The sequence below is a fragment of the Chrysemys picta genome, chromosome 19 (assembly GCF_011386835.1).
Source record: "Chrysemys picta bellii isolate R12L10 chromosome 19, ASM1138683v2, whole genome shotgun sequence".
Lineage (NCBI taxonomy): Eukaryota > Metazoa > Chordata > Testudines > Emydidae > Chrysemys > Chrysemys picta.
In genome coordinates this window covers 15,839,850-15,867,265 of record NC_088809.1, presented here as the reverse complement: position 1 = coordinate 15,867,265, position 27,416 = coordinate 15,839,850, and the positions used below count along the sequence as shown (strand labels likewise).

Genomic DNA, 27,416 nt, shown 5'->3' with positions numbered 1-27,416 from the left:
GGAAAGCAGGGAGGCTGTCTCTCAAGTATTTTCAGTAACCCTGCGGCTGGCGCCAAGTCGCGTGGGGGAGGAAGCTGTCTGACTTAACTGCACAAGAGGAAAGAGCCGAGGGGGTGGGGTTGAAGAAGCATGAAGGTTTAGCTCCTCAGATGGTGCAAATCACAACTGGGGAAGGGGGCTGGTGAGGGGCTGAGGGAGATGGGGACCTGCTGGGCAAGGAGAATGGGTTTGTGTGGGAGGTGGAGAATAAGAACTGACAAAGAGAGACAGTTCAGGGGGAGAACTGAACCTGGCTGGGCAAAGAGGCAGCGTGAGGAGGGAGGCTGGACAAGGAGACCGGGGAGGGAGACTGGGACTAGGAGCCAGTAGGGAGAAAAGCCTATAGGGAAATTAGTCATTCTGTCTTCAGAGCCGGGTTTGAATGGTGTGCAGTATACAAGGCCTGGCAGTGGCACCACACATTTGAACAACGAGGAGAGAAAACAATACTGAATAGCTGTTCATTCAGTGAGCACCATCCATCTGTGCACTGAATGAGGCAGGGGGCCTGTGGGAAAAATAGGATGTGAGCACCTAATTATAGACTGTATCATACTGCATTTGGGAGTCAAAATTAAGGCTGCACAGGCCATCCTAATTCTGGCAATTCCTAACCTTTGAGTGCTTGTCTTTGCAACCTTAATAATGCTCTTCTAACATAGTTTTTGTGTGTGTAATAATCTATTGTATGCCATAGAATTAATGGTACATTGAGATGGATTCTAGCCAGCTGATTGGCTAATGTTTAGGGCATTGAAAGCGCCTACTAGGTGCCTTTTGAAACTGTATCACCCAATCCAGAGAGATGTCCTGGGTGCTCGGATCAGGGGCCTGTGAACCAGGAATGCTGGAGATCTAATGCCGGCTCCTAATACCCACTACCCCATGACTTAAGGCAGGTCACCTAACTGCTCTGCCGTGGTTCCTCATTCTTAAAATGGGACGGGTAAAAGCCACATCACAGGCATGTTGTGAGCATAATTCATTAGTTACTGATTACAAACAATGAGGATGTAAAGTGCCAAGTATTGTAACTGTCTGCGGAGGGGAGGAGGGGGCATCTGTTGGTTTGCTATAGCAATCCTGGTGCAGGGCATTTTCTGCCATAGCGCATCAGCGGCTCCCTGCTGGTCTTTAACCTCAGGCGATGCTTTCTGCCTTAATTGTTACTGCTTAAATAAAACAGATGCTTTAAGACACAATGAGCTATGTTTGAAGGGCTTAATGCAACTCCCTTTCAAGTGAATGGAATTTAGATCAGGCCTTACAAGATATGAGCCGTTTCTCAGTGTAGTGATTTTACCCACTCATTCTCTAGAAGGGACAAACTCTCTGAGGTATCTGCAGGCAGGTTTTGAGATGGAGGAGAAGAGGAGCAGGTTGCTTTGTCAGCTGTCACCACTACTAGAGGTTAAAAATAATCCCCCCAGAACTGCTAAACGTCCAGGAAGGTAGATTTATAGATTCCGAGGCCAGAAAGGACCATCTAGTCTGACCTCCTGTAGAACCCTGAACGCAGAACTTCCCCCACAATCATTCCTCAAACAGACCTGTTAGACAAACGTCCCATCTCGATTTAAAAATTGTCCGTGATGGAGAATCCCCCAAGACCCTTGATAAGTTGTTCCCCTGATTTGGATAGACATGCTGTCGTGATGACCAAGGAGCTGTAGATGTAAGTGATGTTATTTTACACCCCAGGAAGGAAGAAATCACCGGTTACTACCCCTCCATGTATCTGCAGAAATCTGGGGAAGAGAACAACACTTTGAAGAATGGGCTGAGAAACAGAGGCGCCCCTCCTCGAAGGTAGGGTGGGCAAACAGGGTCTGATTGTCCCGTAGAGAACGTGTGATGAAGTAAACCAGACTGTGGGTTGGAATGCCCATCGCTTGCCCTAGAAATGAGGAACTGCTTAAGTGCTATGTGAGGGGTGGGGGAAGAGGGTTGCTAAAAGGCTTCCTTCCTGAAAAGAAAGACAAAGGAACCAATCTTGCAAGGTGCCTGCTGAGTAACTTCAATTCCCATTGACGTTATTGGGATATGAGGATGCTAAACTCTTTTCGGCGCAGGCCTATGCAGACTTCACTCGAGCACTGTCTCTACTTGGATTTATTTCTAGGTGTCCGCCTGCAAAGTTTCTTTTCTGGGGATAATCTTGGTTAATTTTCAAATTGGATTCTGTTTTCAAACTGTGTTCACTGAGTCTTTGAAAAGCGAGCAGAGATTTGACTAATCGGAGCTGCCAAACTAGCTAATCTGATGGGAGGATTTGAGCTAATGGAAGGGATTTTATTTTGATTGAAAAGATAAAAGGTAATTAAACTCCCTGGTGCTGATGTAGCAACAACTGCTGGAAAGTGCAGAGTTGAACTGTCTCTCTTCATTTCTGCGTCATCCCAAGGCAGGTTTCGTACATAAACTCCCAAATCCAGCGGATCTGATTCTGAGCTGGTGGCATAGCCCCACTGATATCCATGCAGTAAATATCTAGTCAAGCTAAGATATCTATAGGGCACTGGAGTATGCAGTTGTCACTACATAGAAAGAGAGAGAGACACTCTAAAGATATTACGAGTGAGGGATGAACCACAAAAAGCAATGAGTTTGGGTTCAGTCTGGATAAGCACCCAAAAACTCAGCTGTTCACTTGCTTTAGCCAAACAAAGTAGCCCTTGTAAGGTACACATACCTCCCATTGTGAAGAAAATCGCTTCTACTTAGGGCAGCTATGAAATGGGTGCATGTAATTTCACAGATGTGAAGTGTGTTGAAATTTTAGGAGTGAATGGAGGCATGGTAATAGAGTATGAAGCCTCTTCCACTTAAGTAAACAGTATGAACCCAGTGTGAAAAAATAGCCGGGATAGATAGTAGGTGCCATCTGCTCATAGCTGTTTGATGCACCGGTTATGAAAATGAATTGGTCTTAGTTCAGATCCCAGAAGAGAGGCAAACACCTGCTCAGAACTCCCATGGGCAGCATGCTGTCTTATTCCAGCTGGGAATCCAGCCTCATGTCTTTGTGTTCGTGTTTATTTTCACTTTGTACAGTACTTTAGTTGTGTGTGATAGGTGTAGCTCGGGAAACAACAGGTTGAAACCATGCTTCCTAAATCATGTAATCTGATCTGTCTATGGGCCAGGTTCTGATCCCATTGAAATTTATGGGAGTTTTGCCATTGATATCAAAGGGACCAGTAGTTTAGTGTGTGTATGACACACACAATGTGAATGCCCTGATAGCCATGAATTCCTACATGGGAATTACACTGGTGATATACCAGAACCAATTGATATAAATAGGCATAGGTGAGCAGTGTGGCCCAATGGATGGGGCACTTTGCCACTCACCTGCTATGTGATCTAGATTGCAAGTAACTGATGCTCGCCTTCCTCTGCAATGTACTTTGAGATCGACGGAAGAACTAAGTAAGCATTGCTGTTGTTTACTGTAATTCTATCCTAGCTTCACACTTATTTATTCATTTTTCAAGCATTCATTCCTAGCAGCTAGATGCTGCCTGACTAATTTTACACGACAAATCCCGTCAGGTTGCTCACAGTTGTTGACATTAATCCATGGTCCTTTTGCCTGGGATAATCAAAAGCAATCATAGGCTAAATCCAATGAGAGTGCTCTCCTCAGGATGAGACTCTGCCAGGTCTACGAGAGGGGAAAGTCCCCGCAGTGGGAAGTGAGAAAGCTTAGATAGTTAACCCAGCAAACACTGAAAGAGTCACTCTTTCTCTACGCAGGTCGACCATCCGAAATGTCAAGAGCATCCACAACCAAGGCCCGAAGCAGATCAGCCAGGAGACATACAGGCGGAACAGCATGAAGTATAGGAAGACTCAGAGCAATCACCAGAACAAGTTCAACATGATCAGTAAGTTTCCATCTGACATACCCGCTAGACTGAAAGCCGGTGTCATGTACGGCGGGGGTGAGGACGGTTGTACTCCAGGAGACCCTCATGCGCATTAGGCCTCCGGGCTGGTGGACATCACTACGCTTCCTAGTCTACCCACCGCCTGGCAAGTCCTCATACCTTGCTGAGGTTGCTCAGGGGTGTTTGTGGCAGGGGGAGAATCCACACACCAGAGCTAATGACGGCCACTTGGTCTAATTTTGAGCTGCAGACCGCACTTTTACAGCCGTGCCAGGCAACCAAATCAATGCCAGGTCAATCCAGACCATAAGGAATGGTCTAGCGTCAGATTTTCAAGGAGCTGAGCATGTGCACCTCTCGTTGTCTTCACTGATGGCTATGGGTGCTCAGTGCTTACAAGCAACAGGCTACAAAGGAGTTGGGTTTATTCTCAGTACAGACTGAGGGGCTCTAGAGAAATTGTCTTCATTATGAAATGGCCCGATGAATCTGATGGTGGTTACAGCCTCTCGCAATCCTGACAAAGCAGTTTACTACGAACAGTAAATAGGGAAGTGGGTTTCATACAAAGAGTTAGACATATATGGAAAAAGTAAAAGGGAAAGGCCACTGAAGCAAAGACTACAGATGGAATGAGTTCAAGAGATGCGTAGGTTCGTTTCTGGAATAGCAAGGCATTGAGGGTATGAAAAATCATGGAGGTGGAAATAGGGCAGGCCCCAGAAGGGCCGGTGCTAACCCCCAAAGGGTGGAAACCAATGATTTCCAATTTCTAAAATGTCTTAAATGCCTGCAAATAATGGGAGGTAATATATAGAAAGCCCCAGTGATGCATTTGTGACATTCCTAGTGAATGGGAAGCTATACAATGAGCGTGGAGCAACACAGCAAGCTAAATAGCACATTGAGTTAGCCAGAGAGAGGCCCACACCAAACCTCTGGATCCAGACTTTACAGGCCTAGAGTTTAAGGCTAGAAGGGATCAGCAAATCGTCTAATCTGACCTGTCTAACACAGGCCACCTGCACTCCATACACAACAACCGAAATTAAACCAAAGTGTTTTACAGCCTTCGAGAGACTAGATTATCATGAGCCACAGAGAGCGAACAGGAGGGACCCAGGTACACCCAGTGCCTGAGCCCCCTGCAATGGCAGGGAATTGACTGTGATATACCCAGATGAACCTAGCAAATGGCCTATACCCCCATGCTGCAAAGGAAGGAGAAACCCTCCAAGGTCACTGCCAATCTGACCTGGGGGTAAATTCCTTCCTGAATCCCGATCCCACATCCAGCGATCAGCTAGAGTCTGAGCAAGAACCAACCAACTGAGAGACAACTTGAAACTTGATCCAAACTCTGCTGCTGGCTTCTTTGCCTGCAATTTGGTGAATCAAAAAGTCGTATTGGAATCTAAACGTTGTGACATCAGCCCCCTCAACTAATCTAGGGCCTGATCCTACAAGGTGCTGAGCCCCTCTTTAGAGCCACGATTTAGTAAAGAGCTTTAAGCATGTGTCCATCCCTAATCCTTCACAGATTCTAAACCATTTTTTCAGCCCCTGTGTTCCCTTTAGAAGGACCCAATTTAGTACTTGATCTTGGACCCACTGACATCAAACACTTATGCTAGGATTAAAATTCATTGGGAGTAGGATACCTAAGTCACTTGGCCTCCTCTGAAAGTCCCAGACCAATATGCATAGATATTAAAGTGGGCCTGGCATGGAACTTTCACATATTTTTATGTCTTGTCATTTGTAGGAGAGAAAAATGAAATAGTGGAAAACGTGTCCAAGGCCCAACCGGCCGTTCCGCCACGACCCAGTAAGGACCTGATCATGAATCGTTGTACAGAGAGCACGAAGAGCAAGATCAAATGATCCCATTGGGGAAAAAAATAAAGCTGATGCTTATTCTTTGCCAGGACCCCATAGCCAGACTGGACAGTTCTGTTGAATTTCGGCACCTCTACAAGAGCAGCAGTTCTCATAGAGTTTCTCAGAGCTACAGGTTATGGAACTTCAGTTAAGATTCCCCATATAATTCAGTCTCTCAACAAATCTGAATTGTTCTAAACTTGATGGGCCAAATTTAGTCTTCATTTATACTTGTGCAATCCCAGGGAGTACAATGAGGCTGCGTTGGTGTACACGAGGACAGAATTTTGCAAGATATTCTCAATAACTGATCAAATTTTTTTAAAACTTTTACTATGAACTGCTACACAAAATACAGTTGATCAAGTATCAGAGGGATAGCCCGTGTTAGTCTGTATTCACAAAAATAACGAGGTGTCTGGTGGCACCTTAAAGACGAACAGATTTATTTGGGCATAAGCTTTTGTGGGTAAAAAACCCACTTCTTCAGGTGCATGGAGTGAAAATTACAAATACAGGCATAAATCTATATTGGCACATGAAGAGAAGGGAGTTATTTTACAAGTGGAGAACCAATGTTAAAGGCCAATTTAGTCAGGGTGGATGTAGTCCACTCTCAATAATTGATAAGGAGATTCACTCCATGCATCTGAAGAAGTGACGTTTTTTACCCACGAATGCTTATGCCCAAATAAATCTGTTAGTCTTTAAGGTGCCACCACACTCCTCGTTACAGTTGATCAAGGCACTGATCATATGAGGTGCTGAGTGAACTCATCTCTCATTGACTTTTTTTCATGGTAGATGAAGGTGTTCAGCATTCCATTGCACTGAGCAATCAGAGAGATTCTTAATTGATTCTTTTCCCACCATTTGTACTTGGAACCTAGATGATCTGGTTTGCATTTATTCGCTTGCTTTGTAATATAGCCATTTTTGGTGACTCTGTTATTGTAGGAGACTCCCATGTAAAGTTAATACATAAATCTCTTTTAATCCTGTACAGTGTTTTACTAGCCAAATATGTCTGTGGTTTGAAAAGGCATTTGATGTGTGTAATACATTCATGTTGGCCAAATGACTGATTAATAAACAAGTCAGAGAAATGTGCTGCTGAATTGCAGTCTGTCTCCTGCAGCCAAGAGACGCTACATGTTCAGCAAAAGTTGTGTTGCATATTGCAAGAGTTGCTGAAGAAAGGGATTTCCTGACAGACCCTTCCCACCATGCAGTGGCTGTTGCACAGTGGGTTTACCACAGGCCTCTTGCAAAAGATGTTGATATTAAAGAGGAAATTCAATCTGGTAATCTACAGTAGCAATCTATGGTTGTAATTGTAACTGATAACTTTTGCTAAGTGTCCAAGGGCTGCTATGGTCTAAGAAAACTTGGCTCCCTCCTGCCTTCCGGGGACAACAGAAAAACGTGTAGAGACTTTTATTTATTTGTATCGTGTTCAAAAACAGTGAGTCAGCCCCGTGAAAATCACCAGATTGTCTTAAAAAAATCTTAATTTTAAACAACAAAGTTCAGATGCCTTTGATTTGCCTTCTGATTTTTGAGGCTTTAGGCTTTGAGTTTTCAAGCTTTTCTCTGCAGCCACGAAGGCTAGAAACTTAATTTGCATAAGAACTTCAGTTTTCATTAAAAAATACCAAACACCAAATATCATGAGACTTGTGATAAATTGGCGGGAGTTGGGGGAACTGCATGGTAGCACCTACAGACCTCAGTTACAGACAGGGTAAGCTAATGTGATAGATGCTGTTTTATGCATATAACAAAAAGACAGTGCCTGCCCAGTTGAGCTTGCAATGTAAGTATGTAGGTCCTTTCTTCCCCATGCTATGTGTGGCTGAGAGAGAGGGCCAGTGGGATCTTTCCAAGTATTTCCAGTCTCTATTCAGTGTTTTGTTTTTCTTCCATATTAAAACATTTTTGAGGTTTTTCTTGCATTGGTTCCTCTCCACCACACTTTTAGACTCTGATGCCCAGGCTCTGCTTCTGAGCTGCTCTGGCATCAGATGCCAGGAGAGAGATGGGCCGGAACGGGACGAGGGAGAAGCTCAGGGGAGAGGGTGTGTCCGGGGCGCAGAGCAGCAATGGACGCAGTCACTGTGAAAAAGAAGCAAAGGGGTGTAGGTTAGCGAGGGGAGAAAAGGGGATGTGGGGTGCATGGTGGAATGGGGGCGGGGGCAGGTGGGCCCTTGGGGGCAGGTGGGCCCAGGCCTCCCGCCTTTGTTCATGGACAGATGGGCTGGCTCCCGCCATGGCAGGCGCGCTCAGCGAGGCTATGTCACAATGCCACTTCCAGCGCTCCAGGGAGCTGGTGCACCGGGGCCGGCACCACCCCCGTAGGGACCCAGGGCTTGCTCTGAGTGGTTATAGTATGGCCCCGGCACGATGCTTTTTAGCTTCTTTCCTGGGGCCCCAAAATTTGGGCATGGCCCCTTTAAATTACAGGCATCGCGAGATTTGGCAGGTCTCGAACGGGGCTGCCGAAAAGCTCTTGCCTCTGCTGTCATGGCCGCCGCACGTTCTGCCCACGTGACCCACGCGCTGAAGTCGCGCTCTCCTGTGTTCGGGGGAGGGCACCGGGAGGTCAAAGGTGAAGGGTCGCCAAGATGGCTGCTCCCGCGCAGCTTGTGCAGCTGCCGTAGAGCAGTGACTGGCGTTGCCGGCCTAGCGGGGGCGTATCGGGCTCTGCTGGGACAATGGCCCCGGCTCCGCTGCTCCTCACTGGGAGCCGGGGCTGGCCGAGGCTCGTGGGGCCCCAGAGGGAGCTGCTTTTGCAGGGACTTCAGGGGTCTCGGAGGGGGCTGTTGGGGTCCCAGGCAGGTCAGAGGGAGATGCAGGTACTGGGGCCCCAGAGGGGGCTAGGGGGGTCGCAGGCAGGTCAGAGGGGGCTGCAGGTGCTGGGGTCCCAGAGGGGGCTAGGGGGGTCCCAGGCAGGTCAGAGGGGGCTGCAGGTGCAAGGTCTCTCCAGAGGCTTTGCCAAGGTAGCCAAGACCAGGAGCAGCAGAGAAGTGAAAGAAGCTGACGACTCTGCCCCAGTTTTTCAGTATGTGGGGGAGAGGTCCAAGAGGAAGGACAGGGTGTTTGTCTGGGGTTTCTGTCACGCTGGGGCCCTGGGGATCCCCAGCTTCGTTAAGCCTGATGCAAGCTGGAAAAAGCGCCGGAGGATACAACCCACACCCTACCGCCTGGACACAGCTGAGAAGGTGAGTGAAAAGAGCTGGGAGACCTGTTAAGTATTATTGGAAGGACACTTTGGGCTGGAGGTGTGTCCAAGTCAACATGTTCAGAGCCTAACTTTCCCTATGTTCACAGGTGTTTTGGCTTGATTGTTTGGTTCAGCTCATTATAGTGAGAGGGACCAGCTGCAAAATTAGCACCTGAACTTTCCCAGGCTTTGGTTTAATCATTTTGTTTAGGCCTGCCTCTCATTTTTTTTTTTCAGGGGGATTCATTTTAAAGAAGTATTAAAACCTTTTCTCTGGTGATGAGGATTTTTTTTCTGTGTTTTAATGACATATAATCACTAAGGTCAAAGGACTGTCAATGCTAGCTCAGTGTAACAGGACTCTCAGCCAGTTTGAATGAAAGCGATCACAAGGTCTGAGCTTTTAAATGTCAGGTTGAAAAATTCAGCGCAACATATTCATGATAAGAAGGTGATTTTAAAAACTTCCTTAAAATGCTAAAATCAGTGGATGTATTGTATCTCAGTGAATCAGACTTGGCAGTGTCTGTCCTAAAATATGAATCTTTTGGGGGTTAATTTAACAGTTTTACGTTAATTCCATTGCTGTCAATGTAGCTGAGTCAATGTGCCTAAGGAGAGTTTGTGTCATAATAACTATCATTGCTTATTATTTGCACTGTGATAGTACGTAGAGGCTCCCATCAGGAATGGGATTCCATTGTTCTTGGACCTGTGCAAACACACAGGATGGTACTTGTACACTATCTAGAGAGCTTTAGCATGGTATATAGTATATTGCCAGAGGCATAACAGAGATGGGGAAAATGGCAGAGAGCTCATGGTTTCCTTTAACCCCCCCAGAAGAAAAGTATCCCTATAGTCAGTTGCTCTTTTGTACCTTTGCACTTTGAAGAAATTAGAAACCCATCTTAACAAAGTTGTTTAAATTCATTCATCTCCTTTAGCCTAATGCTTGGTGGCTTGCACTCTGCCCGAGGAGGGCTGAAATTTATGTAAATGGTTTTTTAGTCTTTATTTTTATTTTTAAATCCAACTACTTACTAGTTTAGAAAACAAAATCCTGTTCATTTCTGCTATTCAAATTGTGCTTAAGTGGAAGAGTTTTGATGTTCTGTGTCCTGCTTCTCATTCTTTTATTTCACAAAACCACTGCACAGTTTTGCATGACTGATGCTCCACCAAGTGTTCCAGGACTGGACTGCAGGGGTTGCTGCATTTGTGAATTTAGATGTATTGATAGAGCTCTAGTCTTATCAAGATGAACAGCTTTTTGGTCTTAAATCTCGGCAGGGATGTCCAGAGTCTGGCACTAGTCCAGGGGTTGGCAATCCTTCAGAAGTGGTGTGCCGAGTCTTCATTTATTTACTCTAATTTAAGGTTTCGCGTGCCAGTAATACATTTTAACGTTTTTAGAAGGTCTCTTTCTATAAGTCTATAATATATAACTAAAGTATTGTTGTATATAAAGTAAACAAGGTTTTTAAAATGTTTAAGAAGCTTCATTTAAAATTAAATTAAAATGCAGAGCCCCCCGGACCGGTGGCCAGGACCTGGGCAGTGCGAGTGCCACTGAAAATCAGCTCACGTGCCGCATGTTGCCTACCCCTGCACTAGTCATTACTTCCTAGAGTGCTAAACTTGCACCTGAGTATTGTGTCCATACAGTGCTATTACTGAAGCATAAAAAAAAGAACAGTTTAGAATTAATTTCCATCCTCGATTTTATTCAGAAAAGAAGCAAGAAGAATCGGGTCAGCAGTGCATAGTCTCTCTTTAGTCTGGACTACTTTGGGGTTGTCTCGTACATCCACAGACGTGATAACGACTTAGCAAAACTTATACATACTGCTTAGGTCATGTCTAGACTACAGCTGCCACAGTGGCAGACCTATGGTGGTGCAGCTGTGCCACAGTAGAACTGTAGTGTAGATGCTTCCCATGTTGACAGAAGAGTTTTTTCCCCATCAATGTAGTTAACCCACCTCTGCGAGAGTTGGGAGCAAAGGGCTTGTCTACACTGGCAATTTACAGCGCTGCAACTTTCTCGCTCAGGGGGTGTGAAAAAACACCCCCCTGAGTGCAGCAAGTTTCCATGCCAGTGTAGACAGGGCATCAGTGCTGGGAGCTGCGCCTCTTGTGAAGGTGGTTTTTTTTAGCGCGCTGGGAGAGTGCTGCACCGCGACCACACAAGGTACATTAAAGCGCTGCTAGTGTAGACTAGCCCTAAAATGATGGAAGAATTCTTCTGTTGATATAGCTGTGTTTATGGGAGTTAGGTCACCCTAACTACAGTGATCAGGGTGTGAAATTTTTCACAGCCCAATGCGACATAGCTAGGTTGATCTAAGTTTTAAGTTTAGATCAGGCTGTGTCTTTAAAAACAAACAGTACTTTTGGACTAGTTGCTAAAATGACCAAGTGTTTAGAAGCTTGTCTAGCAGCTGTTTGAGTTTTATTCTTAAACCCCAACAGGTTAAGGACTATTGATGACCCTCTGGTAAGGGCTGTACCCAGAAGACTCCTTTGCCATGAATTGGGGGCAGTGATCTAAATAAACATGATTCTGAGTTTATAAAATCAAAAAAGCTTTAATTTTCCAAAGCAGATTTATAACTCAATGTTTTCCTTTTTTTCTTAAAGATCTCCTCTGCAGCATGTGGCTATGGCTTCACGCTAATATCCTCAAAAACCACTGACATTACCAAAGTTTGGGGCATGGGGCTGAACAAGGATTCTCAGCTTGGCTTTCAGAGAAGCAGGAAGGATCAAAGTAAGCATCTCCGCTCTAGTAGGGATTTGAGGGGTCATAAATAAGCTATTTGAAAACATTGCAGATGTTTCTAGAAGTCTAAATCCCAAGGGAGTTGGGTGACCTTTAAGACAGACCCCCGTAAGCATTTCCTGGGGGTGGAGAGCCAGTGGGGATGGGTAGGAGACTATGATTGAGTTGCAGTGATGGTGGCTGAGAGGGTTTTTGAGAATTGTCGTGTCAAGAATTTAGTTCCGTCCATGGAGTGGTTTTAAAAATGTATTTTGTATTTGTAGTGTACCAGCCCAAACCCATTTTGGGCAAACCCATCAGCTAGGAAAATGTGTTTGCTACCACATGTTAGGCACATATCTGGTGAGCATCGCCAGGGTGGATGTAGATGCTGGAAGTGGTGCAGTGTCTCTGTGTCATGTAATGTTTTAACATTACTGGGCATCCATATGTTATCATAAAATCACAGAAAGGGCTTTAATTCATGGAAACATAGTTTAATTTTGCCTGAAATTGGCAGACAGCTTCTAAATACAATTGAGAATGCAACTATGTACTCAAAATAGTACTGCTTTGGAAGGTTTGGTAAATATTTAGCCGCAGATGATATATTGTGTGCATGTTTCCCGTATATATATATTTTTTTGCCTTTCGTTAAAGCAAAAGTCTAGTCATATGACAGTATGAGCTTGTCATTATCTGGAGAATGGTCTGATTTAATAAAAGCTTTTTCTTTCTGCTGTTTTTATGAAATTATGCAGACAAGACCCCCTACTCTCTAATTAGAAAGCATATTTTTGATGTTATCTGCCTGGCCAGAGATGAAAGTCTAAAGCACACATGGTACAATTGTAATGCTCTTCTTACTAGCACTGAATACAATGACAATACGTGTAAACTTCTTATAATTGTCGGAGAATAACAGAGTTCTCACTTTTTGTTTGGGTACAGCAAGTCAGCTTGTACATATTACAGTAATGACTCTTAATGGAAGGGCTGTAGAATGTCTTGTATGAATATATTGTGTGAGTAACAAAGTATAACCGGGTACTCCTATGTAACCCATACATCTGACTATTAGCTACTGAATGTCTAATGTAACACCCCTTCATGCTATATTTACTCACAAAAATAGTCACCGTAATTTGCAGGTAGTTGAAACATGTTTATTCCCCCTCAGAACCTGTGTCGGGTGTGTTCAGTACTCTGTTGCTACACTCGTCACTGTCACAGTTGCATGCATTGGAGCACATGAAATCTTCCCTGTGGCCTTTGCACCTCCTTGTTGCACAGGTACTCTCACAGCTACACTGCCCAAAAGTAAGGATGGCTTCTGGTGCAGGTGGCAGCACCATCATTTTAGGAACAAGGTGTCCTGGGCTAGTTATCAGTCATCCATTGTTGACGGGACACATGAAGATACGGTACTGTTGCATGAGCCTGACTGATAATTTGCACATTGTTGATGGCAGTTTCTCGCTGGTTTTGTTCTTAGCAAACAACTTGTAGCACACATTATCAGAGATGCTTGCTTCTTACCACCGGAAAATAAAAATACCTGTGAGACGTAGGCTGCTGACTGAAAAAAACGCAGTTGGGTTGATCTGCAGTTACCTACCTTCAAATCTTGCTAGTGCGACTGAGCAAAGGCTACTTGATTCAGCTACTGCTTAGTTCTTCATTAACTCTCTAGTTACATCAGGTCTGTCCATGCCCTGAATTCAAAGTGGTGGGCCTAATGTATAAATCACCACCAGGCAGAGATGTGGTTCCCTCCTAGACTGTTGTATCATCTTTGAGGTGTGATCAGATCTGAGTGTATCTGCCCAGTGTAGGTAATCGGAGCAGGCAGATCAATGACAGCAGGCAGGTAGGTTACTGAAACACAAGCTGATATTTCATGCTTGTTCTTGGGATGGAAAGAAATCACTTTTGCACAAAGCTAGGGGGAAATTAGCAGTGTGCACAATGAACGTATCTGACTAGCCTTCCCCGGAGCTGGCCAACCCATAGCTTCAACCCCAATAATCCAAACATTAGCAGATTTTCACTTTGGTTTTACAAAGTGGTGCTCCTGTGAGCAAGACCGGCATCGCCAACAGGTGCCAGAGACGCACACAGGCTGCAGTAGCATTGCTGTTTAAGGGTAAACTTTCAAAGTTCATAGAGTCAGATTGGCTTGGAAATTTGTATGCTAGTAGAAGGCCTTGGGTACCATTTGCGGTGCAAATTTAAGGTCATGGTTAAGGGACTATCCGGCTCCCTTCCTCTCCCAGCAGATGAGCTGTGTTTAACTGTAAAGTGCTCTAACTTGCAAACGCAGAGCCAGATTGGCTTGAGAACTGCTCTGCCAGGTGAAGACCAGGAGTAGTATCTGGGCTACAATTCTGGGGTCCCTTGGTGACTAGAGCCAGCGCTTCCCCTGATCTGTTTTTACAATGGGTCAAACTCCTCTGAGAACTCCAGCATTTGGAGCGACAGATAGCGCCGATGCAGCAGGCATGCAGTGGTGAGCTGGAGAGTGCCTCTAGCACGAACTGAGCACACTCAAAGTGGAATTTGGGGAGCTAAGAATGGGTACACTCACTCCACACCATGGGCACACATAGCTAGACCTATAAAGGGACTTGGGTGCCTAAATCCCAGGTTTAGGCACCACCGCAATTCTCACAACCCCTGCACAGCTGCTTCCCAATCCTGTAGGTGCCTAAGTTTTTGCTCTAAAAATTCCCAAGCCACCTGCCTTTCTTTCTCTGTGCACATGAACATAAGAATGGACATACTGGGTCAGACCAAAGGTCCATCTAACTCACTCTCCTGATTTCTGACAGTGGCCAATGCCAGGTGCCCCAGAGGGAATGAACAGAACAGGTAATCATCAAGTGATCCATCCCCTGTCACTCATTCCCAGCTTCTGGCAAACAGAGGCTAGGGACACCATCCTGCCTAATAGTCATTGATGAACCTATCCTCCATGAACGTATCTAGTTCTTTTTTGAACCCTGCTATAGTCTTGACCTTCACAACATCCTCTGGCAAAGAGTCCCACAGGTTGACTGTGCGTTGTGTGAAGAAATACTTCCTTTTGTTTTTAAACCTGCTGCCTATTAATTTCATTTGGTGACCCCCTAGTTCATGTTATGTAAAGGGGTAAATAACACTTCCTAATTTACTTTCTCCACACCTGCCATGATTTTATAGACCTCTATCATATCTCCCTTTAGTGGTCTCTTTTCCAAGCTGAAAAGTCCCAGTCTTTTTAATCTCTCTTCATATGGAAGCTGTTCCATACCCCAGATCATTTTTGTTGCCCTTTTCTGAACCTTTTCCAATTTCAGTATCTTTTTTGAGATGGGGTGACCACATCTGCATGTAGTATTCAATATGTAGACATACAATGGATTTGTATAGTGGCAATATGATATTGTCTGTCTTCTTATCTCTCCCTTTCTTAATGGTTCCCAACGTTCTTTTCGCCTTTTTGACTGCTGCTGCACATTCGATGTTTTCAGAGAACTATCTGCAATGACACCAAGATCTTTCTTGAGTGGTAACAGCTAATTTAGACCCCCCCCCCATTTTATATGTATAGTTGGGATTATGTTTTCCACTGTGCATTACTTTGCATTTATCAAGATTGAATTTCATCTGTGATTTTGTTGCCCAGTCACACAGTTTTGTGAGATCTCTTTGTAGTCTGTTTTGGACTCAACTATTTTGAGTAATTTTGTATCATCTGCAAATTTTGCCACCTCACAGTTTACCTCTTTTCCCAGATCATTTATAAATATGCTGAACTGTACTGGTCCCAGTACAGACCCCTAGGGGATGCCACTATTTACCTCTCTCCATTCTGAGAGTTGACCATTTATTCCTACTCTTTGTTTCCTATCTTTTAGCCAGTTACTGATCCGTGAGAGGACCTTTCCTCTTACCCTATGATCCTCATGCCTAAGCCCCAGCATGATTCTCAAGCCATTATCTTCCCTTGGGGGCTCAATTGGGTAGGCACCTAATACCACACAAGGCAGTTGTGGAGGCCTCCTTTATAATGTTTAGCTTAATGGTTAGGGTACTCACTTGGGATCTGGCAGAGCCTGGGTCAGTTTCCTCTCATGGAGGAGCTGGGATTTGAACAGCGATCTGTCACTTCTTCTTAGATGAGTGTTCTCAGCGGAGGTGCCACTCCCTCCTGACTTTTACCCACTGGTTAGGGCACTCACCTGGGGTGGGGGTGAGTCTACCGACTGAGAAGGGATGTGAATAGGGATCTGCTGTCTCGCAAGTGCATGCCCTGAGTGCTGAATGAAGGGATCTTGTGATGTGGGTTGCTCTTCTTCTCTTGTTGATGCTGGGCCACTTTAATGAAATAATTACACAGCAGTTGGGCCATGGCTAGCTAGTCTCAGGAATGCTCTATAGCCCAGTGGTTTGGGTTGTTGCTCAGGAGGTGGGAGTTGAGGTTCAATTCCCCCTCTGCCAGCCTGGTGGGATGTCAACAGCCATCTCCTAAGTGCTGGGCTAGGTTCAGTCCTGGGGTGGGGCTCCCTCAGGCTTTCCTCTTGAAGCCGTTCCACTTTAATTAGCAATTAATTGGGCCAAAGAAAGAGTAAATGCTGAGCTGTCCTTTATAGTGTAGAGGTTTGCTTACTAAGCTGTGCTGCTGGGGATGGAGTGATCCTTAGTGCAGTGATGAGGACACTCACTTGACAGATGCCTGTTGAAATCCCTTCTCCTCAGGCACACGGGGGAATTACACCAGCCTGGCTGAGTATCCAAACTGCCAAGCTACAGGTTTCACAGGTGGCCTCTGCCTCCTTTCCCTCTCCCTCAGCTGGTTTGGGGAGAGGGGGGGCATTATGCTGGTAACTAAAAGTTTTTTTTTTTTTTTTTTTTTTTTTTTAAAGAAACAGTCTAGGCACCTAACTCACTCAATTCCATCTTCAAATGCTTCCAGGCATGTTCAAGCTTTTTCTGAGATGAAAAGAACAGGAGTACTTGTGGCACCTTAGAGACTAACAAATTTATTAGTGCATAAGCTTTCGTGGGCTACTGCCCACTTCTTCGGATGCATACATATATGGGCAGTAGCCCACGAAAGCTTATGCGCTAATAAATTTGTTAGTCTCTAAGGTGCCACAAGTACTCCTGTTCTTTTTGCGGATACAGACTAACACGGCTGCTACTCTGAAACCTGTCTGAGATGAGTCTCTTCTCATCTTCTGGGAAAACATAATTGTTCGTGGAATCGTCAAGTACCCTCCGTTTCATTGGTTCATTGCCTCATTCATAAGTTTGTGGATTCTAATGCCATAGTTCTATGCTTTCCCATTTGGAGCATGGCTGATGACTGAAGCACCCCAGTCTGAGACGTCACAGTTAGGAATCTTTCTCTTGAAATTTAGCCTAAATTTCCCTTGCTTAACTTCATCCCATTACTTCTAGTTATGCCTCAGTGACCACACCTAATGATTCTTCTCCATCCTTGGTAATTACGTCCTTCAATTTTTTAGCCTCTCATATCTCTTCTCATCCTCTCTCTCCTGCCGCCCCCCCCACCCCCCCCCAGCCAACTCTAGAGCAAGCTATAAATATTTAGCCCTCTTACTCTTTCCAGCTATCTGATCACTTTGGTTGCTCTTCTTTGCTGGTATAGCTTTGCTGACAGAGCCCCCTAGTGGAGGCCGAAAGTGTGTATTTTTTTTTTTTTTTTTTGCTGGCCTAGCTACATCATCTCCCTGAACAATATTCACTAAACCGTCAGTAGCACTGTTCTGCTGGCAGGTGTGTCTACACCATGGGTTTTGCCAGCAAAGTTATACTGACCAGGGCATGTGACTTATTGTTCCCCGCCCCCCCCCCCCCCCCCCCCCGACACACACTTTTAGCAGACGTAACTGTAATGCTGCCTGTAGTGGCTCAAGACTGGGAGCACCAACCTCAGGGCAGACTGTTAGGAACCAGGACACAAGCCACAGATTGGTTGTGACTTATAGACGTAGATTTCACCAATCAATTGTCAAGTGTAAACTCCTCAAGCTCTAGAACAGCCTTAACTTGGAGTCACAGGCAGTCTCCTTGGTACTCTGAACTATCTTGCTACCCATGTGAGCGTGTCTCTGTGATAGATGGTTCCTTACAGCAAGGATCACAGCAATATTCAGGTTACTCCCAGTCCCAAAGGACCAGTCTCTTACCCCAGGTCACCTGCACCGTAGATCTCACACTTCTGGCTGACCTGGCTTTGTAGTGTAGTTTAAGTCTCAGAACTCCCTCCAGCCTCTCAGTATCTTTCTGGTATTGAGATGCTGATGTGGCCGCATTAGAGCGGGATAGAATGGCTATTTCCCGGTGAAACCTGCCTCCGTGTAGGCAGTCCCCTGTATTGCATTTCCAGCTCCCTCCAGTCACTAAGATCCAGATTGTTGATACCTACAAAGAGGGTACCGGGCCGCACAAGAGATCCTAATCAATCAGTGGGATGACTTGTGGCGTAAGGTACTTCTACTCACTGCGTGTAAAGCTATCGTAGTGTGATCTTAAGGGAGCCATTTTCCTTCTAGTATAATTTCTTCCTTTGATACATTTGTAAAAGCTCTTCATCTCCCTTTAACCTTTTGTCTAGCACTAATTATATTTTGCTTTTTTGCTGCTTTTTTCTTTTCCCTGATGGCCTTAACTAATTGTATATTCTGAGTTACCAACGCTTTCATTTCTAGTACAATATTTAAAAAAACCTTTACATCTTTGATCCCTTGTGAAGCCACATTTGCTGCTGTTTGTTCCTTGCATTCCTTTTTCTGAGAGGAATTTTAATCTGCTGTGCTTTAAGTATGGCGTCATGAGGCTCCCTATTCACCTTCCACACTGACTTGGAATGTTTTCTCCCGTTGTGCCGGAGTCTCAAAGCCCCCAGTTCAGCAAAGTAGGTAAGCACATGCTTAACTTCAAGCTCGTCAGTAATCCATCCAACATGCTTAACTGCTTTGCTGAAACGAAATTTTCAAATTCCCTGAATGTGTCCACCTAAAATCTAATGCCACCAAACTCCTGCATTCTGTGAATTGCTTACTGAGCAGAATCCAGTGCTTGCTGTTTCCAAGCCTTCCCTATTTGCAATTAGTCTGAGAGAGATCCAGGTCACCCCTTGACTCTGGTTAGGATCTTTGCTTTCTGGATCATAAATTGTCTTTTCCCTATCCTAGGAACCTGTTCGGCAATGTGTGTTTATAAATACGATCCGCCAGCAAACACATACCAAGTTCACTTTGTAGAAGTTGTTAATTTCTGATTTGTCTGTTCCTTCTTAAAGCTAAAGGCTATGAGTATGTCTTGGAACCGTCTCCCATTCCATTACCACTGGACACTCCCCAGGAGACTCGGATCTTGCAGGTGTCTTGTGGGAGAGCTCATTCCCTCATCCTGACGGACAAGGAAGGAGGTACAGTATCACATAGAGTGGTGGCAAGGGACAACAGATTGCTCAAGTCTTTATTTTTTTCTTTCCTTAAAAGCTGAACCCAAACCTCCCTGTATAAATATGGCACATGGAAGTGGTTTTTCAACCTTTAAAGCAGGATTGTTCAGTGGAGGGAAAGCTCTAAGCTTAAATCTTCTTCACCTTCTGCGTTCCATCTGGCACAAGCTGTAGATGTTTTTGTACTGCAAGTACATCTCTACCCTGATATAACACGAATTCGGATATAACACGGTAAAGCAGCGCTCTGGGGGGACGGGGCTGCGCGCTCTGGCGGATCAAAGCAAGTTCGATATAACACGGTTAGATTTTTTTGGCTCCCGAGGACAGCGTTATATCGGGGTAGAGGTGTATTCTAAAATATGGTTTGTCTGTCTAGCCCTGGGGCTTGTTAAGTGTAGGGTATTTGTCTTTTTCAGCTGGATGTATTTTCTAATTCAGGTTTCGGACAGCTATGCCAATACCTTATGGCATTTTCTTTGTGAAACCTCTAAGTGCTACTTGTCTGGGTAGAATGTTGCATTCATAAAGGTAATGAATTAATATGCCTATATATAGAGGAACCCCTGTGTTGACTGGCTCTCAACTGCCCCGAGAATTCTTTAGCACACCAACTTCAGCGCAATATTTAGCATCCCAGTACAGCTGTTGATCCCTGGGAGAATTGATCACTTGATTTAGTGCTTCGGTGGAAATGCTGATCTTATTTCTAAATCTCCTAGGCAACAGTGGAATGAGCTAGTCAATTATGGAGGAATGGCCACTAGCCTCCAGGTACCAGTACAGTGCATATGACATTACTGCTTAGACATTGTTGCCTGAAATGTCTTGAATCTCTCATATTTAGGTGAACTCTGGTGAGAAGGTTCAAGATCATCTTGTGGGTGCTTGAGAGCAAAGCATTTGGGGTGTATGTCAGGTTTTTGCAGGCCGTGTTGCAGTTAGGAGCCAACATCTGTGAGAGAACAAATGCTTGATATTAACTCAGATAGCTAAATGGAAGTCACATGAATGCAATCATTATTTTTCAGTCTTCAGCATGGGCAACAATTCCTATGGGCAGTGCGGCCGAAAAGTTACTGAAGGTGAAATTTACAGGTGAGAATACCCCTCCAAATTCATACCCTTTATTTTTGCATAATAGAATATCTCCTATAATTAATTTTCAATTGGAGCTAGGTGGAGCAAGGTGACTGTGAAAGGACATTGCCCAAGGTTGAGGGGTCCAAAAACTAACCATTCATGCCTGGGAGGTCTAACCCTCCACCGGGACTGTGGGTAAAGCCTCATAGGGCCCGAGCACTGTGGGGTCACCATGCACTTGAGATCTAAAAAAGGCATAAGCAGCTGGCTTCCTTTTCCACAGACGTTAGCAAGAAAATACCAAGTTACGTAAACGGTTCAAGACCAGTGTGATTTGCAGCCAGTTTTCAATCTTTAGCCTCCTAGATGGTGATAGTGCCCAGGTGTGTAGAAACCGCATTTGAGCCTGAACAACAAGCCCTTGTACAGCACAGTCTGAATCTGCAGCTGGGGAAGGAACAGTAGTAATAGGCACGTAGGTAGGGCTCTATGATGTGAAACATACCATGCAGACAGTAATTCTCCAAACAACCCTGTGAGGGGAGGGCAGTATTGTTATTCCTCCATATGTGGCCAGGGAGACAGAGCGCCAAAGGGACTCACTCACTCACGGTCTGTGCTTAATCCACAAAGTAACGTGCTCTCTGTAAACGTAAGGAAGCCTAATCAGTATTTTAGCTTGTTGCTCTTTGATGCCTTCGTGCTGCAAAGTGGTCATTTCCCAGCGTTAGATGGTAACCATACTTCACTGGTACTTAAAATTCTCTTCACCAGCTGTTACAGAACCAAAATCGACCTTGCCTTGCTTGGCTCCTCAGTTGAGACTATGGGTACGTCTATACTTACCTCCGGGTCCGGCGGTAAGCAATCGATCTTCTGGGATCGATCCCGGAAGTGCTCGCCGTCGACGCCGGTACTCCTGCTCCGCGAGAGGAGTACGCGGAGTCGACGGGGGAGCCTGCCTGCCGCGTCTGGACCCGTGGTAAGTTCGAACTAAGGTACCTCGACTTCAGCTACGTTATTAACGTAGCTGAAGTTGCGTATCTTAGTTCGAAGTGGGGGGTTAGTGTGGACCAGGCCTATCACTCTCTACTCTTACAGATCTATTTTCTTTACTTTTATACTCCTTTCCCCAGTGGAGGTTTTTAGTACAGCTTTTCTCCATCCCTACTAATGTAGTGCCAGGTAATGTACTGTGAGAACAGGTAGACTAGTGCTAAATTAATCTAGTGGTATTGGGTATAATCTAGGGACTGGAATCAGGATCTCCTGAGAGAAAAGTCCCATCTCTACCAAGTAGAACTCCTGTTGCTTTAGACTAGTCACTTAAACTAATCTATAAAAAGGGGAAATAATTTCCCTCCCTTCAGAAGATGGAAAGTGCTCTATAGTGTTAAGTGTTCTGAGTACATGGGGAAAGGAAGTCTTCACCAGATGTTTTGCAAAGTGTGTGTCAGGTTTCCTTCCCCACTCTGAACTCTGGGGTACAGATGTGGGGACCTGCATGAAAGACTTATTTTTATCAGCTTAGGTTAAAACTTTCCCAAGAACAAGGTGGAAATTGTGCCTTGAACAGTACGCTGCTACCACCAAGTGACTTAAACAAAGAATCAGGGAAAGGACCACTTGGAGTCCTATTTCCACCCCCTTCCCCCCCCAAGCCCTGCACCCCCTTTCCTGGGGAAGGCTTGAGAACAATATCCTCACCAGTTGGTATAGGTGAACACAGACCCAAACCCTTGGATCTTAAGAACAATGAAAAAATCAATCCGGTTTTTAGAAGAAGAATTTTAATTAAAGAAAAGGTAAAAGAATCACCTCTGTAAAATCAGGATGGTAAGTACTTTACAGAATAACAAAAGATTCAAAAACACAGAGGATTTCCCCTCTAGACAAAACTTTAGAGTTACAAAACCAGGGATAAACCTCCCTCTTAGCACGGGGAAAATTCAAGCTAAAACAAAAGATAATCTAACACATTTCTTTGCTATTACTTACTATTTCTGCAATACTAGATGCTTAGTCCAGATATGTTTAAGGAGATGTATTTTTCCTGCCCTGGTTCCTTACTGACTCGAAGAGAAGAGAACAAAACAAAGACAAATAAAAACCTTCCCCCAGAGATTCGAAAGTATCTTCTCCCCTTATTGGTCCTTTTGGTCAGGTGCCAACCAGGTTATCTGAGCTTCTTAACCCTTTACAGGGTAAAGAGGGATTTTATGCTACCCTTGGCTGTATGTTTATGACAGAGAGCAAGCCTCTGGAAGTTTCAGTTGCAAACCCTTGAAATCTTCGCTTTGTTTTCCCTTTTCCCTTTTTCTGCTGGTGATGTAGTGAGAGCCATCTAATTCATCGACTGCAAAAGTTTAAAGGCAGGGTTGCGCAGGTAAGAGCCTTTTCTCAATTTAAAACCTGTCTGAGGATGGGGGTTGTTCAACTGATGTCTTCTGAAATGGGAAAGAGGCCCTACTGCTTGATTCTTTGTGGCTTGAGCAATTGCCCACTGCCCAGCTAGTGTGATTGACTTTGCTGCGTCTGAATACCTGGGAGGACCAAATAGGAGCAGGAAACATGAGACCTTAGTTGATGGGCACCCTCTGCTGCTGAATTTCTTTGGCTGCATTTAAGAGTATTGTCTGTTGAGAGGCCTATCCCTGACCATTTCTCAGTCATCTCGGCCTTCTGTTTTGTGTCTACTACCTCTCCTTTTACCACCATCAATTTGCAGCAGTTGGGCACTGAGACCTTTCATTTGTGAAGTCCCAAGTGCTATCCAGTGCCTTAACCATGAGACCGTTCTCCCTGTAAATTGCCAACTAGATTCCACATAAGGTCAGATTCTGGATGAGGATTTCTAGGATTGGGTGAGGCCTAATTAGCATACATGATCACCCTGCTATTTCATGCAACTGCAGTAATTACATGCACAAAGTGGTCAGTTGGCCATTTGTATGTCCATTTATCTGGATTGCATGTGTGCACTTGGGAAAATTTGGCTCATAAAATTCACCAAGTGATCGCCTAGACAGCAAGGTAACTAATCCAGGCCAGTGGGGTGGGAGATTATATTTGGCCAAATTTTTCAAAAAGAAGTCCTTTAATGTTAAAAGCCTAAATCCTCATTTAGACTCTTAAAAATCACTAGTCAGATTTTCAGGTGTGCTGAACACCTAGCAGCTCCCTGTGATATTGGGGTCAGCTCTTAGGTGCTCACTGTGCTTGAAAATTTACCCAGTGATTTAGGAGTGACTTTAGGCTTTGGAAATTTTGGCCCTAACTCAGTGATACTCAGACCTCAGTGGTTCAGGAGCCAGATTAGCGATCAGCATTACCCAAGAGAGCCACAGTCGTGTGAATTCATGGTTTAATTTACTATAGTACTAGATATTCATATTTAAACAGTATGACAGGGAAATAAAATATTTTGTGTGCACACACACACACACACACACACACACACACACACACACACACACACACACACACACACACATATATATTTTCTCTTAGCAAACAAGTTAATAATTTAGTGCAAGTTGATAACTTAATTGGTTAATAATAGTAAAAGCATCCAGATTGGTTAATAATTAAATCAAACAGTGTTTTAATGTCATGTGCTGCAAAGAGCGGCAGGGGACACAGTAAAGAGCCACTTGCGGTTCGCGAGGCCAGTCTGAATATCACTGGAATAGCTCATACCAATCCCGTGACAGGCGTGGGTATTGGGATTGAGTCAAACAAGATCAGTTCAAGAACAGATGTGGAGCGGCAGAGGGACATTCCAGGTTGCTGTAGTTCTTAAGTCAAAGAATCAAATTTCATGGTGTAGCTGACATTACATGAGCCAGAAAATATCATTCTGGGGGAGGTGTTTTAGCAGTTGCGATGAGAGTTCTCTTCTATCATTCACTGATGCCATTTTATGATGTTGGGGTACTGCATGCTTGGGCCTCTCTGTTCACTGTGTTGTTTGGAATTCCACAACAAATTGGATTTCCACTTCGGGAGCGCTCACTACAGACAAAAGCCAAAATTCTACTGTGTTCACCAAGGCCAGTATTGGGATGGTTTTGACCTTCCCTCTCGCATGTGCAGCTGTTGTATTTGCTCTGGACGGAAGGCCAAAAAATTGGCAAGCTCTGGCTAAAGAGAACGGGCATGTTGAGTACAAGAGGTTCACATTCATAGGTCCGCACATGATGTCACAGTGCACGAATTCTCAACGTGATCTGACGGAGCTTTTCACTTGCCTGTAGATTGTCTGTGGGCAGGATCACAGTCTGTTCAGGACTGAGAGAGGCGAGGTTTACTCCTGTGGATGGGGAGCTGATGGACAAACAGGTAGGCCTTTCAGAAAAGTGGAAGCTGCTGTGCAGTAAATCCAAGTTTTTACTAGTACTTGCTGGAACAGTGTTTGCTCTGCTCAACTGACTGTACCACAGAATGTCAGATATTTAATAGTGGCAGCAAGTAGAGATGAGGTACATTGCACCTCACCTGTGTTAGAACATGGTTTTGTCTTGCCAGCAAAACCTGTTTGAGAATATTTCTATCTCCAGTGCATAGGTATGGGATTGCTGTATAGTGCTTGAAATAGTCATAGCGATCCCATCTCAATGTATTGGTGAGCCTTGACATGAAACACAACATGCTTTTCTGTCCACACAGGCAAGATTAAAAATGTTATATATACAGTATATAGACAATACTCTACACGCTCGCTTCTTTTGTGGATGAGCCGAGCCTATTCCTTTTATTTTTGTGGGAGGTGAGGGCAGTGGAGCAGCTAGAGGGGAAGTTTGAATGTCCTCTGGCCTTGGTAAGTTTTAGGCCCTGTTTGACCTTAAGACTCCCCCCACACCCATGGTGAGACATGAGAAGTGGCAGTGGGGAAGGACTCTAGTTGGGGTGTGGTGGGTGGGTGTCTCCACCGGACCTCGATTTAAGTTACTTACAGAGTCCTTCCCCTGTTTGTGGCACACAAGGGATTTTCCAAGCAAACAAAAAGGTCCTTTTTCCTCTCCTTTCCCTGAGAGGGGGAAAATCTGCCCCTCCTTTTGGTCACCCCCACTTTGTACCTGGTCCATGCAGAATCGAGGGCATCAAGGTCTTCTATGCTGATCTGTCCCTGTAGCCAGCACTCTGAGTACAGGAACCTGCCCCCTGGTCACCACCCCTTCCTGTGGCAGGCTTTCCCAAGCTGCTTTCCCAAGCTGCTTCCCTCCAGGCACCGCAAGCCTCACGCATGTGTCTGGTCAGTGCTGGCTGAGCCCAGAATTGCTCATTAGCCTCCTCTCCACTTGAGTGAGGCTGTGCCCCCTCACAGGGAGGGGTTACCTATCCAGCTCTCTATTGCCTTTACCTACTGCTGCTGTCCTTGTTCCAGACTCTTCTCCTCCTCCCCCCCCACTCCCCAAATCCCTCAACTTGCTCTTCTTGACTGAGACCTCCTTCCTGGCTGCTTTTGCTGTCCTAGGCAGGGAGCTGGGCCAAGGTCCTTCTCCTGATAGCTACACCTGTCTCTGGGGGCTTCTTCTGAGGCCTTCCTCTGAGTTGTTCCTGCTGCCCTCCTATTTGGCTGCATCATGCTGCCTATTGCTTCCTCTTACTGCTCTCCCCAGTTTGTCCCCCCACTCTCAGAATAGCTTTCCATCTGGCCCCAGGCAGCCTGTCACCATATCAGCTATCCTCCAGTCCAGCCAGCCTGCCTCTTCACCTGGCCCCACCTACACTTGTGAAATATGTTGTGACCCACCTGTGTTTCTGAGGGGACAGGAAACGTAACTGATTTTAGGGACCCCATCTTAGCCTGGGTTTCGGCTGGGTTTGAAACAGCATTCGCTAACACATCTGTCTGCACAGGCAAGATAAAACCATGTTCTAACACGGAGGGGTCACAATATGTTTCACAGCCGTGTTTAAACATGGTTCTTTAGGTAGTGTGGATTGTGTCTTAGCCGCTTCTGCAGAGCAGGACCTGTTAAGTGGAAGTTGTCAGTTTGTTTGCATCTTTTCATTAGCGCGCGCGCACACACACAGCATTAATCACAAGTGGTGTGTGAACAAATTGTTCTACAGCAGGGGGATAGGTCCCCCGGGAGCCCTAGATGTGCTGGCATGTGCATTAGCTCATGCACCTGCTGAGGTAAACGAGCGCAATGAAGCAGCGTGATGACCGGTCACATCAAGCCCCAGGAGTTGTCATGTTGAGTCATTTTAGTTTTGATCCAGGTCCTAGTCTCACTCCTGAATTGTCCAGACCCATGCTCTCAAGAAGGCTCATTTACTTTTTTTCTAGGCAATTGGTCTGTGAGATGTTGTGAGGAATGGTACTTCTGTGCGGTTAGTATTGTTTCAATGTGCTCAACCCACAGGACAGGCAAACAGGTCTCTCTCCCACTCCATAGTGGCCTGTCTGGTTGATTCAGGAGGGGAGTTAATTGACTCTGAGGGAAACCTGATTGTTTGGTGACAGCAATGAAGGACCTTTAGGGGTGTAAAGTGGGGAGGGGAAGTGGTGAATGGGAGTATGCATGCTTTACATAATCCATTGTATGTCAGCCTCACTGTTTTTAACAGCCACCCCCAAACTACAGGGTGGCACGCATCAGTCTGAATTCCAAATGTGAGCAGAAAGATTCCTCTGCCTTACTTCAGAGCTGATAGTCACCAGTCAGAGGGTAGGAATTGGTTGGCTTTGTTGCAGTTAGGGGAAGAACTGCTGCAACATACTTTGCTTGGGATAGTTGCATTAGCTGCAGCTGCTGCTGCTACTTTCCAATGCATGTTTTTGGGTGGTAGGCCTCGCCTTGGATCATTGGGTACCAAGGTAAGAAACTAACTTGCTTGCTCAACATGAAACAAGAGTGTGGGGCTGTTACTAGTATGATTCATAACAGCCCAGTCATAAGAAAAAGATCACTGGGGGGCTCACCACTGTTGACTTGAGATGGGTAAGAGGTGGTGGGCCTTTTTTAAAAAATAGCTCTGTTAGCACCAAAGCCTGGGAGATGTTGAGCACTTGCAACTCCCATTGAAAATGCAGGTGCTTAGCAA

General features: G+C 45.2%; 2 protein-coding genes across 7 annotated transcripts in view; both read left to right on the top strand.

The window, feature by feature from the left end:
* The window catches only part of NCF1 (neutrophil cytosolic factor 1), a 36,526-nt gene extending 29,047 nt beyond the window's left edge, over window positions 1-7,479 (top strand). For both annotated transcript variants that reach the window (XM_065573380.1, XM_008166140.4), the window contains exons 9-11: window positions 1,741-1,848; window positions 3,799-3,929; window positions 5,698-7,479. In XM_065573380.1, coding sequence (XP_065429452.1) covers window positions 1,741-1,848; window positions 3,799-3,929; window positions 5,698-5,816 — 358 coding nt within the window. In that variant the 3' untranslated portion in view covers window positions 5,817-7,479. The remainder of the gene's footprint in view (window positions 1-1,740; window positions 1,849-3,798; window positions 3,930-5,697) is intronic.
* Window positions 7,480-8,394: 915 nt separating this feature from the next.
* RCC1L (RCC1 like) overlaps window positions 8,395-27,416 on the top strand; it is a 44,592-nt gene continuing 25,570 nt past the window's right edge. For 3 of the 5 annotated variants that reach the window (XM_065573375.1, XM_065573376.1, XM_065573377.1), the window contains exons 1-6: window positions 8,395-9,034; window positions 11,680-11,809; window positions 19,113-19,241; window positions 20,309-20,375; window positions 22,695-22,746; window positions 24,617-24,701. In XM_065573375.1, the coding sequence (XP_065429447.1) occupies window positions 8,528-9,034; window positions 11,680-11,809; window positions 19,113-19,241; window positions 20,309-20,375; window positions 22,695-22,746; window positions 24,617-24,701 (970 nt within the window). In that variant the 5' untranslated portion in view covers window positions 8,395-8,527. The remainder of the gene's footprint in view (window positions 9,035-11,679; window positions 11,810-19,112; window positions 19,242-20,308; window positions 20,376-22,694; window positions 22,747-24,616; window positions 24,702-27,416) is intronic. The other 2 variants (XM_065573378.1, XM_065573379.1) reach the window with 1 other exon arrangement.